The sequence below is a fragment of the Trachurus japonicus genome, chromosome 12 (assembly GCF_045865225.1).
Source record: "Trachurus japonicus isolate A0001 chromosome 12, Traja_1.0".
Lineage (NCBI taxonomy): Eukaryota > Metazoa > Chordata > Actinopteri > Carangiformes > Carangidae > Trachurus > Trachurus japonicus.
In genome coordinates, this window is record NC_140918.1 from 15,456,867 (window position 1) to 15,470,447 (window position 13,581).

At 43.4% G+C, this 13,581-nt stretch overlaps 1 protein-coding gene across 3 annotated transcripts in view; it reads left to right on the top strand.

Moving 5' to 3' along the window:
- The first annotated feature begins 710 nt into the window (after positions 1–710).
- The window catches only part of unc5cb (unc-5 netrin receptor Cb), a 108,832-nt gene continuing 95,961 nt past the window's right edge, over positions 711–13,581 (top strand). The window contains exon 1 of one of the 3 annotated variants that reach the window (XM_085793429.1): positions 711–1,490. In XM_085793429.1, the coding sequence (XP_085649555.1) occupies positions 1,373–1,490 (118 nt within the window). In that variant the 5' untranslated portion in view covers positions 711–1,372. The remainder of the gene's footprint in view (positions 1,491–13,581) is intronic. The other 2 variants (XM_085793430.1, XM_085793428.1) reach the window with 2 other exon arrangements.

Sequence of the window (13,581 nt, forward strand, 5' to 3'; positions counted from 1 at the left end):
AAATATCAAAGGGAAATATTTATGTTCTACTTCACTTCATGTTGTAGCTTAATGTTGAATATTAGTTGTGATCTTTCGCTTTAGTTTAGTTTTGTTGATCCGGTGTTTTATTATTATTTTTTGCATTTTGCTTTCAGATACTGTTTTGCCATTTTGCCTGTTTTAACATGACCCCTCTGAACAAAAAATCAAAAACATCAAAGAAAAGGAAAAGAGAAAAAAAAGAGTAAAGATCTGTGCACCTTTCTGTTTCCTTTCCCATTAATTATCTGATGACCCCTCAGATTTATCTGTGACCCCTTGCAATGGGCCAACCCATTTTTTTTTAATTCTTGAGAACCTCTGAACTACACTAATGAATTGTGTCTAAAATAGTTATAATACCAGTAACCACGAATAAAATGCTGCTTTTGCTCTTATGCATCAGTTTTCACAGCCTAAAAATGTCCCATAATATGTCAGTCACCCTGGACATTCCACTGCCACTGTTTATATATATATATATATATATATTATATATCATGCTTTAAGTTTTTAATAAAGTTAAAACCACATGCAATACAGCCTTAATCAATACAATAAAGCTTAGAATATCCCTCACTCGTTTTGCTGAAACTCTGCAGCTTCCTACATCAGACTTTTCTACAGAGAAGACCAAATGAACGCCACAGGTCACTTCAGGCCACTTTAAAAGCCCCACTAACTTCAGCCATCGTCATGTGCGTTGAACCGAAAAGCTTCCATGAATCATGCACGTGATAGACTCCATCCATTCCTTGCCGCTGTCCGGGCCAGGTTTTGATACAGCGCCACCACTTGCCGGAGCACTTGGATTGGCTGAAGGAGCAAGGTAGCCCGCAGAGACGGCTCCTTCCCCCCAGTTCAGTCCCGTCAGTGGAGCGCGAGGCGCGGCGCACGCACAGCTCACACACACACACTTGTCTGTACGCGTGAAAGGTGCGACAGAGAGAGAGAGAGAGAGAGCAAGAGAAAGGGGGGCACTTACCGGAGGACTTAGATTTTTTTTTTAAGCGTGGGACTGACCGGAGCATGAATTTGCCATCAAGACATCGATCCACACTTCTAGACAAACCAAGTGAACCTTCCAAAGGAGAAGCGGACGGAGACAGATTTTAATGCAACATCTTCCCTGACGGAGGGCGATGCACCCATCTCTTGTTCCATAAACTGTCACAGTTCGTATGTTTGCAGAAACACAGCGCTGGATATATCTCCCGCACAGATATTTTTTTACGCTCGGGGTTGCGAGGGGTGAATTTATTTTGGCTGCGGCGCACAACAGCGAGCGTGTTTGAGCGCAATTTCTCCCAGTGACTCGGACTTGCCTCAGAGCGGAGTTTGACTCCTCATCATGGGGTACGGTGCACAGATTGACAGAGAGGGAGGAAGAGTGTCGAGAGCTTCCCCGGAGATGCTGACCGTGTCCTGGCTGTTGGTTTTTCTCCTGGTGGATATCGGTGTGGCTCAAGGTAAAACTTTAAACCTTCTATTCTTGACCTGTTAACTTGGCGTCATTGTTATCGGTAAAAAAAAAAAAAAAAAAAAAGTTCTGTAAACTCAGCCACAGGAGTGAGTGGAGTGAACAGGAGGAAGACCCACCTGAACCAGGCGTACTCACATTCGCTACAGAGAAATGGAGTTGATCCACCTTTTGGCTCTGGGCTTTATTAAAGATTAGAGGATAAATCCAGCATGTAGCCAGAATCAAAGCAAGTAGGCCTGTTAGGCCAACACACTGCCAGAGTAATGTGAGCTCAACTACCACAAGTCTAAATTGACTCTTCTCTGACAATTTGTTGACATCATATGGTAATAACAATCCAAATTTACCTACAGCTGTACTGGGATATAAAATCAAATTATTAGGGGACTATATTTAAATATCCAGAGCAGAGGTGGTAACAGAATCAGCTCTGTCTCATTCAGTAATCAGAATATTGCTCATTTCAGTTGAGTATAAACCACATCTTGGCTCTGTCACATCTGTTACTCGGAGGAAAGAAATCAAGAAGTGCTGCTGTGCTGCTTCAAATAGAGCCTCTGACATAACATCAAAAATAAAATCAAAGCCATGTTCAGGCTGTTGCTTTATATTCATGGGAAGAAAAAGATCCTAAACGGTTGTTGTTACACTGAAACAATGGCAAAGCTCCAGCAGATGAAATGTAACACAGAGACTGTTCTTTTCTGTAATTATTAATATAAATCAAATTGAATTTCAAGTTCAGATTCTTCAAGCTTTTCGTGCAGTTTCAGATGGAGGGCTGAATGTCTATTCATTCACTTGCTCCTTTGCCATCCACTGGGCTGTTTACTTGAAACTGGTTCAAACAATAACTCACAGAATGATTCATTCTTCAGTATTGATTTGGCATACATATGGACTACGTATAAAAACATCCCCTAATAATGAATGCTATCAAATTCCACTGAAGGGGTATAAGATATTATAGTGTTGACCTTTGCTCAAAGGACTATTTATCAGGGCTGAATAGCCTCTGTGTTTGAAATATGAAGTAGTGAAGTTAAGGAAATGGCCGTTTTCATTTTCAGCCGAACACTTCCGATGTAATCAGTCCAAGTCAGTCATTTCTGTTTAACTTTAAAGCTGTCGGTGTGTGTGTGTTTTCAGCCCGTTTCCCTCAGAGTAGAGTCGTCCGTTGAAAGATGTTTTCTGTAAACCACGGTAGCCTTCAGGTCTGGAAAGCACTGAGATAATGCCACAGCACCTGAAGCCATTTACTTAATCTGCTCTCTCCTGAGTGGGATTGTCTGTCAAACAAAGAGAGCTGGGAGGGTGAGGGTGGATGCACACGATGTGTTTGTGCATGTGTGTCAGATGCAGAATGTGTATGAGTTAAGGTAGGTGGTCTGTCGGCTCCTTCTGGAATGAACTGTGGCTGAGCAACATGACAAGATGGGGGGAAATGAGCTGTTTTTTTGGAGTGGTGGTGGTGGTTGTGGCAGGCATATGTCTACATGGTAAGACCTAAGGTAGATCTTTAATGGTGTAATATGTTTTTTTCCCACTTTAAGGCTTCACTGCTCATACAAGAGTAACAAAAGCTTAAATTGGTGGTCCGAGCACATAACCTAGACAGGGATGAGGTTCTGTGAGCAACCTTATCTGGCCGCTCCAGACCTTCATCTCACTCCTACATAGTTAATGAGCAAAAGAGGGCGAGGAAGAATGAAAAACACCACAGGTCCGGTTTCTGAAGGGCAGGGTGAGATGACATAATACCCATTGCAAAACCCCGGAGAGCCCTGTGTCATTGACTAGATGGGAATACGAACAAGGTCCTTCTCTGTCCATTAAGAAGTCGATACACCAGGAGAACATTGTTTGAGACTAATTAATGGGCCCCGCTATTTTTGGGCACTGATGAGCTCTACACATTTCCAAATCGCTGGAGAGTCACTTCTTCAGTGTGAAACTACTGGTGATTAAAGTGGCTCACTTACCCAGGCGCTCCCTCATAACATCACTCCCTTCCTGCATATTTTGTTTTGGGGAGTCGTTTGAACATATTTTGTGGCACAGTATTTGTATATGCATTTCATCTGGCTACAGTGGGTTTATTTTTTCACTTTTTTCTTTTTTTTTGGACTTCAGCCTCTGAAAGGACTCGCTCTCTTGCCGTCGTGCACACAGAAGTCAGCAGTGGGAAATGAGAGTGCTCATTAACCTGCTGAACTCTTGACAAAGGAGACAGGTTGAGACAGATATAAGCTGGGAGCTGCCAGAGAGGTGGCTGAGAGCTCTGTGACAGTAGCTTGATTGGAAACCCTCGGTGCAAGAACAGATGTGCTTCTGGTGTTTCCAGCACAGCGGCAGAGCTGTACAGTATGTCCAATGTCCGTGTCTGTGTGCATGTTTTTTCTTTTTCTTTTTTTTTTCCAAGTTGATGTGGAGAATGTCAAGGTGTTATGGGAATACATGGAATACTTCCTCTTAAGAAGGAGAGCATGTGGGGGGGACTAAATGATATTTTCAACACTTTTTCTTTAAAAAAAAAATAGTTTCCTTTATTGATTTCTTTCTTTTTTATGTTCATGGCTGACCTATTTATTGTGTGTCTTTGTATCAGGCAGTGGGCTTGTTATTCATACACTTAAGGCAAAAACATGGATTTTTCATGCATTGGTCAATTTTGAGATTTTGGACTATTTTACTCCCATAACATGTCTTCTTGAAGACTAGTGGGAAGAAAATGTCCAAATAAAACACATTTAGACGTTTATTTTATGGCAGTTTGTGTATGTATCTGTAGAATCCACTGGAAGTCAACACACAGGGGTTGTTGTGTCTTTCCCCTGCTCAGTGCTATAGGATCCAAACATATTCCCTTCGAGTGTGTCAGATATTGTGTCTGTAAATAGTGGCTTCAAATAAAAATGCATGGAAGTTTACAATACATATAAAGTACTTTTTTCTCATACTCTCCACAGTAGCACTTACATGTTCCAGCATCCGACTTTATTCCTGTCTGTGTTGTGAAGGTTTTTACAGACGAGTCTGTTTGTATATTGCTCATAGTCTGGTTTATGTAATATTTTATTCCTAAAAAAGTGTGGAAAATGAATTTTTTATGGCTGTTGGCAGAATTTTCTGATATATGGAGTGATAAAAAGAGAAATCCCTTGATTTCAATATCTAAACAAATGGAACAAGAATTTGGACCTGGCTTCATCTAATGTTAAAATTTCTGCTCTGGAAACATGCAAATCAGTGCATATCTAATTAGATAATGCCTCATTTACATATGGAAACAAAAACTTCTAATATGAAAAACTCTTTTCATTAAGTGGGCAAGTTTGATGGTGTTTTATAAGTAAAGATTTGTACTCCAGTGTCCTTCCATGAGCCCAGGGGTGGTGGCCTTCCAGGGATTGGTTGAATTTTTCCACAGTACTGCTCTTATGTCTTCCTCTGTCTGTCTTACTCTCACTCCGTCCTGTCTCTGCCGTCTCTCCGCTCTCTGACAATGTGTCCTCTGAGGATTGTTAATGGAGGGAAAAGTTGAAGGATCTTTAATATATATGGCCTCTGAAATATTGTAACTCTGTGCCCAGTAAGAAGTTGCCGTTACGATGGCTCCCTTTCAGACTGAAGCGAGCGCTGCTTTAACGGTGTAGGTAAAAACACAAATGTTATTTCTATCATTATAATTCTAGCTGGTTTCCCTGTGGCCTGACAACTGGCTCCTCGGGGGCCGCTAATTTTACATCCTCTGCGGTCATTCTATAAACAGGGGCCCACGTATATGCACAATGAGCACATTGTGTGTGAGGAGTGGTTCTTATAAATTATAAATCACCTCTTATGATAGCCTTCTCCAGTGCTTATGAGCTGACAATGCAACACACTTACAGACAAGCAAATGTAACGTAATTGAAGGAAATTAACATTCAGTAACACTCTCTCTTACATGCAGGTGAAGGAAGAGGGCAAAGTAAACAGTGTGTACAGTATGGTCAGAGAGTGCTGAGCGGGATCAGAGGTGCATGCTGGTCACTCGCCGAGCCACAGACGGAGCGTGGTAGTGAGTGATAATTACTGTGAAAAGTGGCTGCTGAGTTTGCTTCCCTGCTCCACTTGATGCCATATACTATTGTTATGAAAGCAAAAAATATATGACGTGCTATTTTGAGGCTTGGGAGCAAATTCTATAGTCATGTGAGGATATCTTTGCTGTGCTAGTGGGGGCAAATACTGTTAAGTGTCTTTGTGGCCAGGATTTTAGATGTGCCTAAGTCATGAGTCCTGATTTCTTCTCGCGCAACCATGCATTTTATTGATTTATTTAACAGTTTAGTTATATTTTATCTCTTTATGGTGTTCTAAACATTCTTTTTAGATCTCTCCACTCACTGCCAGGATGTAACTCTGGTGGAGAAATTCAAAATCCTTGTCTCATATCTGAGTCTAATTTAACACATTTTGCCTAAAATCTGTCAAATTTAAATGCATTTAAACTAACGAGCCCCCGGAAGCCATTATATTTAATTTGTGCATATAATGACTGAGTGTAAACTCCTCCGCAGGTTGTTAACACTCTCAGTAACAATACAGAGGATATGATCTTGCTGTCAACAACGTTTCTCATGTTTAGGTGCCCTGCCGGTTCACCCGAGCAATTTATGTGTTTATTCTGTGTTTATGGTCTCTGACCAGCAGCGCAATGAATGAATGACTACTGTAATGTAAAGCTGTAGGAGGTTTTTTTTTTTTACTTTTTTGTTGATTATCCCATGTTGCAGTTGTTTTGCAGGGGGTTTACATGTAAACATGAGCTTCGGGGAGAGTAATAATGATTTCAGATTCTCATTTAATCTCCAGGGAGAAAGATATTAAGACAGGAGAAGAGGTGCAACAGTAATGATGGGAAAAGGGTGATTGCAAGGACACAAAAGAAGCAAATGGGACAGAAAGATTAGTGGAGAAGAGAGGGAGCTGAGAAGTGGGGAAAGAAAAAGAGAGTGAGAGAGAGAAAGAAAGAAGGGTGAAAGCAAGATATGGAGCGAGGACAGGGACGGACAGGGGAGAAAAGGAGAGAGTGTCATTAATCACCCTGTGTGACACTCCCAACTACAGGGGAGCTTCACAGTGCAACATTCACTTCTATTAGCAGTCCATTAGCAGAGCTCAGCACAAGTAGCAACACTTGACAGGCAGGTCTGTGCCAGAAAGGCTGACCTGTGTGTCTTCACAACATATACTGCACCATTTAGGCAGTGTGTAGGTTGGCTAAGAACTTTTTGGTGCGAGTAGGATAGGGCAATAAAAGGGCTTTAAATTACAATGACATACATCTGCAAGTTTTGCGTTCCGGGCTATAGACAGCATATTAAAATAAATATATATTCCAAAAAAGTCTCACTTACAAGTACACTACTGGATGAGATAGGGTATAATGATTGTAAAGATGATGATGGTGGCGGTGACCTGATTTCCTACCTGTGATATCCCCTCTGCCAGAAAATGGCTCTTCAAAGTTGAGATGGCTGATGCATTAGAGGAACAGTCATTTGTCATTCAAAGAGTTGTTGGCCTCTCACAAGCCAAGAGCCCTGTGATTGCAGGATCCCAGCCAGGGGGGGGGGGAAGGGGGTGTGGACCACTGTCCCTGCTCTTGATCTACAGTTCATTTATGATGAGAGATCAGAGCCAACAGTCAGGAAATCCAGGGGGTGATGGGTGAGGGGGGCTAGAGAGGTAGGGGACAGGGGGGGGGGGGGTAGTGATTACGAGTTAAGTGGCCCTTCTCATGCCATTATAAGCAGCAGGGCTGACAGAGCACATCATGAGTGAGTATAAGTACACACTCCACTCCTGCCCTTTAATTTGGCATCATGGCCTCCCCCCTGGTGCTCAACCACTAATGTCCTCCTGCATTTTTGTGTTCCTAGCACGAAATCAGTCAAGGACAAGTCATTACCAGCGCAGGTAAATAGATAGGAGTAACTAAGAGGTGGTCAGGGCAAGGGAAGGTGCTTTGCGAGTTGTTGCCGTATCTATGTTTTACATTAATGATTACTCCTCCTGATACTTTAGTAATAGCTCTTATCAGTTTCTCTTCGTGTTTGTTATATAATAATGCGATGGACATCAGAATTTTGCCATGATTTAGATGATGTAACCATCTGTGGACACAGCATAAATGAGTGTCCTGTACTGTTGCCATACATGCCATTCTACCTATTAAAGAGGATTAGGGTGCGAAATAGACAGAGTTATGGGGGATTTGAGATGCTGCTGCAATGCTGGTACGCTTATGTATGCACACAGACACTATAAAAAGCTCAAAGTGCTGATGAGCAGTAAAAGGCCGAGTCAGTGGTATCGCTGTTATTTCCCCGATGTCCTTTAACTGTGTTCCCTGCCATCTCGGTTCCCCGGCCCAGCGTGGAGCGCAGACCAGCCACAGTAACTACCACATAGCAAGCACAGATCTAACGTGGCACAGCAAGATCTGGGGAGAAGCTCTGACAAGTACCCCGAAAAATTTAGGCCAAGCATGCCCTGCATGCAGTGTGAAGGTGTGAGGTAATCCTACTCAGTTGTTGGATTTCAATGGGACCAGGAAGCAGCAGTGGTCAAAAGTATAAGGGAAACTTTTAACTTGAAATTCCTGCAAAATGGCTTCCTGGTCCTAACAAAATTACACCTTATAATTTAAACTGCCAAGTGCACAATTTACAAAAAATTTAAATGACTATACATCAAACGCCTAAACCCACATCCTGGTTGTGCCCACAGACAGTGTTGGAGACAATTTTCCTGTCACTTGTATGTCATTTTAAAAACATTATCTAAAAAGAGAGGCCATAGATCAGAGGGTACAGTAGCTTCTCCTAATCCCATAGACATCCACTCTATTATATACTGAACATATGTATAAGTCACATACCTTAGGCTGCACACAGAGGAATAACTAGGAACTAGAAGTTCCACCAAATAACAAGCATATCTTTAAATTAAGACATTATATTTTTAATAGATGATTGGAACATTCAGAGACGGAGCTCTAAAAACAGTCTTGAGCATGAGTATCATCATTTCAAGGTGCTCTTTCAATCCTCTGCTCCGCCGCCGCTGGGGCACCTTTGATGTTAAAGGGAGGCTATATGTTCAGGTCTGATGAGAAAGGCCAACATACCACTGAGGCGGTAATGAGCGAGATGGTATCATTGGTGACTCATAACACCTGAGTCACACACACGCAGCGTGGCGGCTTTGGCAATCACCTGAATTTTCACGTCTCTGTGGAAATGCTGCACGCTCTCCAGAATGGAAATCCAGCTGCTGTCTCCCCCTCTATTCTGACTCTGATTGACAAAGCTAAACCCTTAATCCTGGCTTTGCCCTGTCTTGTGCTCAGAGCCGGGGCTTCACTAGTGGAATGGGACTAAGGCAAATCTATGAAAGCCCTTCCAAAGAATAGGAACAATATTCATCTGTAATAAGTCATTTGGCGAGCTGGCGCGTATTTTGTTAAGCCTTCAAGTGGATAGATCCACACATTTTATATACCTGCGGACTCGTAACATTGGCTTCGTTGTTGTTGGAACGTGTCGCATCCCTGCATCGCGGAGAGGAGTGGTGGTTTCCAGACGCTGCCCTAATGTCTGGGTTGGGGAGGGTTGTGGTCTATGTATGTCAGCAGAACAGAACGGGGTGAGGAGAGAGGGAGAGGGGGGAGGGCGGTGGGTGTAGGAGCGCTGGTCCCAGCTGAAACATGAGAGCAGGAGACCCACGCTCCCCATTTCCTGTCTCCACTTTATCAGCATCTTGCTCTCTGTTATTCCTGTGCTCTTAAAGCATCCAGTGAACGCCTTGCCACAGATAAATGTTTGTTCCTCCTTGTCTTTTTATGGGGCTCAAATGAGGGACTTTATCCGCCCGCCTGCCTGCCCCCCCTCCTCTCTCCTTCATCTCTCTCTTTTTTTTTCTTGCTCCATTCCTGTGTCTGCTTTGAGATGCCACAAGAGAAGTTATAGCCTCTGGTTTACATTACTGTTCCTTAAAGATGGGCTTGGGACGCCTAAAAGGACAATGCTTGTTCTTGTTCTTCTGAAGGAATACATTTTTACTAGACATTGGAGAAAGGGCATGAGAAACGGCGGGTGGTTTCAATGACACCGCATTTGTGCTCACTTTGTAAGAAATAATTATTTCCACCGCAGATTCATTCAGTAAGATGTGGAGAATGAGAAGTTATATTCTTTTGAAAAGAAACTCATTGTTGTGTCCTTAACAGTCCACAGTCTCTCTCCGCTTATCACCTCATGTGATATTTTCACTCTGACTCACACAATTCAGTGTGCCTCTGTTTTTTTAGCTTTCTGCATGAGCATAATGTTGTGTATAAGTGCGTATTGTGTGTGTGTGTGTGTGTGTGTGTCCTCTCTGTGCGCATGGTGGCGGAGTGGTGTGTATGCGGGTGTGTATGTGTGTTTATTCAATAATAACAGAGTCTGAGAAAGTCTGTTTCAGATAAATCTGTGTGAATACCAGACCATTCATCCCCAGGAAATCAATCTTTCTCATAATTCCCTTCATTTTTCTTCCATCTGTTATCTACAGAGCTGCCAAACAGACTTTTAAACAGAGCAGGCCATTACCAGAGGGCAGAATTAAATGTGTGTCAGAATGCCAGCCTGTAAAGTTGTTGTTTTTACTGAGTTAAATGAGGTGCTAAATTAAAGCTTCACAATTGGTATGCACTGTTGTGTGATTAATCCCCCTCCCCAGCCCTCCACGTCCTCCTGTTGACAAGAGCAGAGAAGAGTCCAAACGTGTGCTAAGAGTCAGGGATGTTTAAAGAAATATGCTATTGAAATCATGCTTGACTGTTGCAGGCATGTGATGAATGGGCTTTTTTGTCCCTTTTGTGTGTATGTGTGTGTATGTGTGTGTCTGTAATTACTTTGTACAAGTCTCAGCAAACACTGTGGAATTCATCAGCAGCATCGTGGAAAACATTTTGTTTTTCCACAGTCAGAGTTAAGCACCCAGCCCCTGCCGCCATCATCATCACCACCACCGCCGCCACCAACCCCAAACACCCTACTGCGTGACCTCCTTTCTTCATTTTGGGCTTTGTTACTGCGAGTCCAGTAATAGTTTGCAACTCGAGATTGCTCTTGGGTGTCAGCACTTTTCCTGTGTTTGTACAGCGTGAGTTTGTGAGTCTGTGTGTGTGTGTGTGTGTGTGTCTGTGTGTGCCATATCTTGGCGATCTATCAGTCCCCGGTGACCTAAGTACTGGCAGACAGTGTTTAACTGGGGCAAGCTCAATGGGTCTAATTTAAATGGGGCCCAGACAGAAGCCCCACGGTGACGGGCTACTTTATGACTCCTAACATGTAAAGCACACTGTCGAAGCTGCTACAGTTTGTGTGCTTGCCAGGGAAGACAAACTGGAATGTATTTTTCCTCCTCTCCGTGAATCTGTCAGGGAATCCAGAAAGTGCTGCTAAAAATCTGCCAAATTAGGAGGTTCCATGCAGAGCATAAGTGACTGTTTTGTCTTTGATTTGCATTCTGTATTTAACGAATACTATGGAGATGAGGTTGATAATGGCAGAAAGCCTGTCTGTGCCGCTCAGAAAGTTCACTGCTGTAAATGTCAGAATTATTAATGAGCTCAAAGTGTCAGTCCCTCGCTTGTCCTACACCGTGTACTAACACAAAAGGATTGAGGGGGAAGTCAAGTGTAGCTGCCCTTTTACATTCATAATATTTCTGTATCACAATGAATGCGCGCACGTCCTCATTGGCTGAACGTGTTCTCACTTTAATACATTAGGAAAGATTGTACGGTGCAATAAATGCAAATCCTCCAAAGTTGCGGAGGGGATTGGCAGCAGAGGGGGAAGCTTCCAGCTGTGCGTTTGCCCCTTTCAATGAGTTAACCAAACAGTAGGCAGAGGGTGAATAATGGATGTTGTTGTCATGATTGCTTAGAAATGCAAAGAGTGAGAGAGGGAGGAAAAGAGAGAAAAGTTTTTCCCTAAACCAGGTCAAATGTTTGAATTGGCCCTATTTTGTATACAGACGAGCATTCTTGCTGGAAATTTCTCCCATAAACACAACTCCTGTTTGCCGTTCAACCTCCACGGGCTCGCAATCCGTTCAGGCGTGGAACCCACAATATTGGTACAGACACTTACTGTGGCATGCACGCCTCTATTAGACTTTACTGAGCCTCCTGCAGATTAGAACAAGCCCTCAGTATAACTCCAACAGGAAGGATCTATTTCTGCTTTTGCAAGCTGATGAAATCACTGCCATTATTGTTCAATTATTAGTATTTGCACATATGCACTCCTTTCATTAGTTGTGTCATGAATAGTGGGATTACATTGACCTGGGGAGTTCTGCTGTTAACACAGTGGAGGGTTTTCGAGAACTTCTCTCCCTCCAGTCAAACTGACGGAGAAACGAGATCCTGAGTTTGGAAAAAATGACCGAGCTTAGTAAGATGACAGGCTTGTTTCTCTAATTCCAGACCTCTATAAACTATGACCCCATACAGTACACCAGCTGCACTGGAATCAGCACACTGGCTGTAAGCTGATACACCATAATGGCTTGCTGCAGATATGCCGGAGCATGTGCAGCGGAAACCGATAATTCAGTGGTGACACACCATGCATAGGGGTTCCCATGGTTTTTTAAGGCTGACGTGAGGTAAGCTGATCCATCAGGTAAAAAGCAGAGAGGGGAGGGGGCGTACACAGGAGAGACAGGGAGGTGGGGGTGGCAGGAGAGGGAGGGCAACACAGGGTAACCTCCGCTGTGTAAAGGAAGGAGCAGTAGACTGGTAAATCATACCTCCTGATGAGTTTCCTTCAGTAGCTGCTTGTTTAAATCCGACTGCACACATACTCCTCGCATGGAGAAAGCAGCTCCGTTACTAAATCATGGTATTTTTGTTTTTACAAGTCTGCGAAGACTTACTAGCTTTCTGTTAGCCACTTTTTTTTCCTCTTTTCGTTATCGCTGTTCTTCCATGCCAAATGTTTTATTTAGCAGCCTGCTCTTGCTCAAGACCTCGCCAACAAAAGCAATGATACCGGCCAGAGGAAGAGTAGGAGAAAAGGGGATGGGGGTGGGGGGGTGCAGGCTGAGACGAGGAATGAAATGAGACAGGGATAGTAGAGCCACTCCTAAGCTGCGTGGCTTTTACCCACAGGATGAACAGGCTGAGAGCATCCACAATTGAGGCACATTAACCCACAGCTATTCTGGGCTGCTTTGTGTGGCTTTTTGTTCATGGAAAAAAAAAAAAACAGCAAGGATGTGGTAAACAAATACAACAATGTGGAACACACCGATGTTTTAAGGACTGAGCAGCTTTGAGCATTTACCAACTGACATACGTATTTCCATTTCCCCAGCAATTTTTTGGGAAATTTGGCAGCGTAACCCGAACCTTATTGTGTTGCCTTTTTCTGTGGAACACCAGATACCGGCGCAACCTGGTTTTGGTTTTCTACTGCCATTTTTCTTGTTGGCAGTTGTTTCCACGTTGATTGAATTTGAGCGCGAGGGCATGAGAAACTCAGAGCCGGGGTATTTACACTGTAGCTTCCATTTTCGTCCCGTTGCCAGAGTTTGTTTTAATAAGAACTTGACAGAATGCAGCGTTCTGTCAGAGGAATTTTCAACGTGGGCATGTCAAGTGTCAGCGGCCACTCTCGTAACACGCTGTTGTGTCTGAAGGCCGGCGGCCGCGGAGTCGGATGGATCGGTCAGAGCAGTTCTGACACACAGGGGTGTTTAACGAGGACTGGACAAGTGGGAGGACAAAAGTGATCAGCGCTTTGATGGATGTGTCACAATGAGGGGATGTAGCTGTCTGTCTATCTATGGGTGGTTAAAGGTTTTCTCGGCACAGCCTGTCACATCCAACTTTACTCTTCATTTCTATTCTTCTTTCCTTTGGCCCTCCTCTCTCACTTTGTCAGAAGAAGCTGGTTGTCAGATGGGGGGGAGAGAAAAAAAATCCTGTCAGAGCCTACAAAGAGTTTTTGTAATGGCTTACAAGA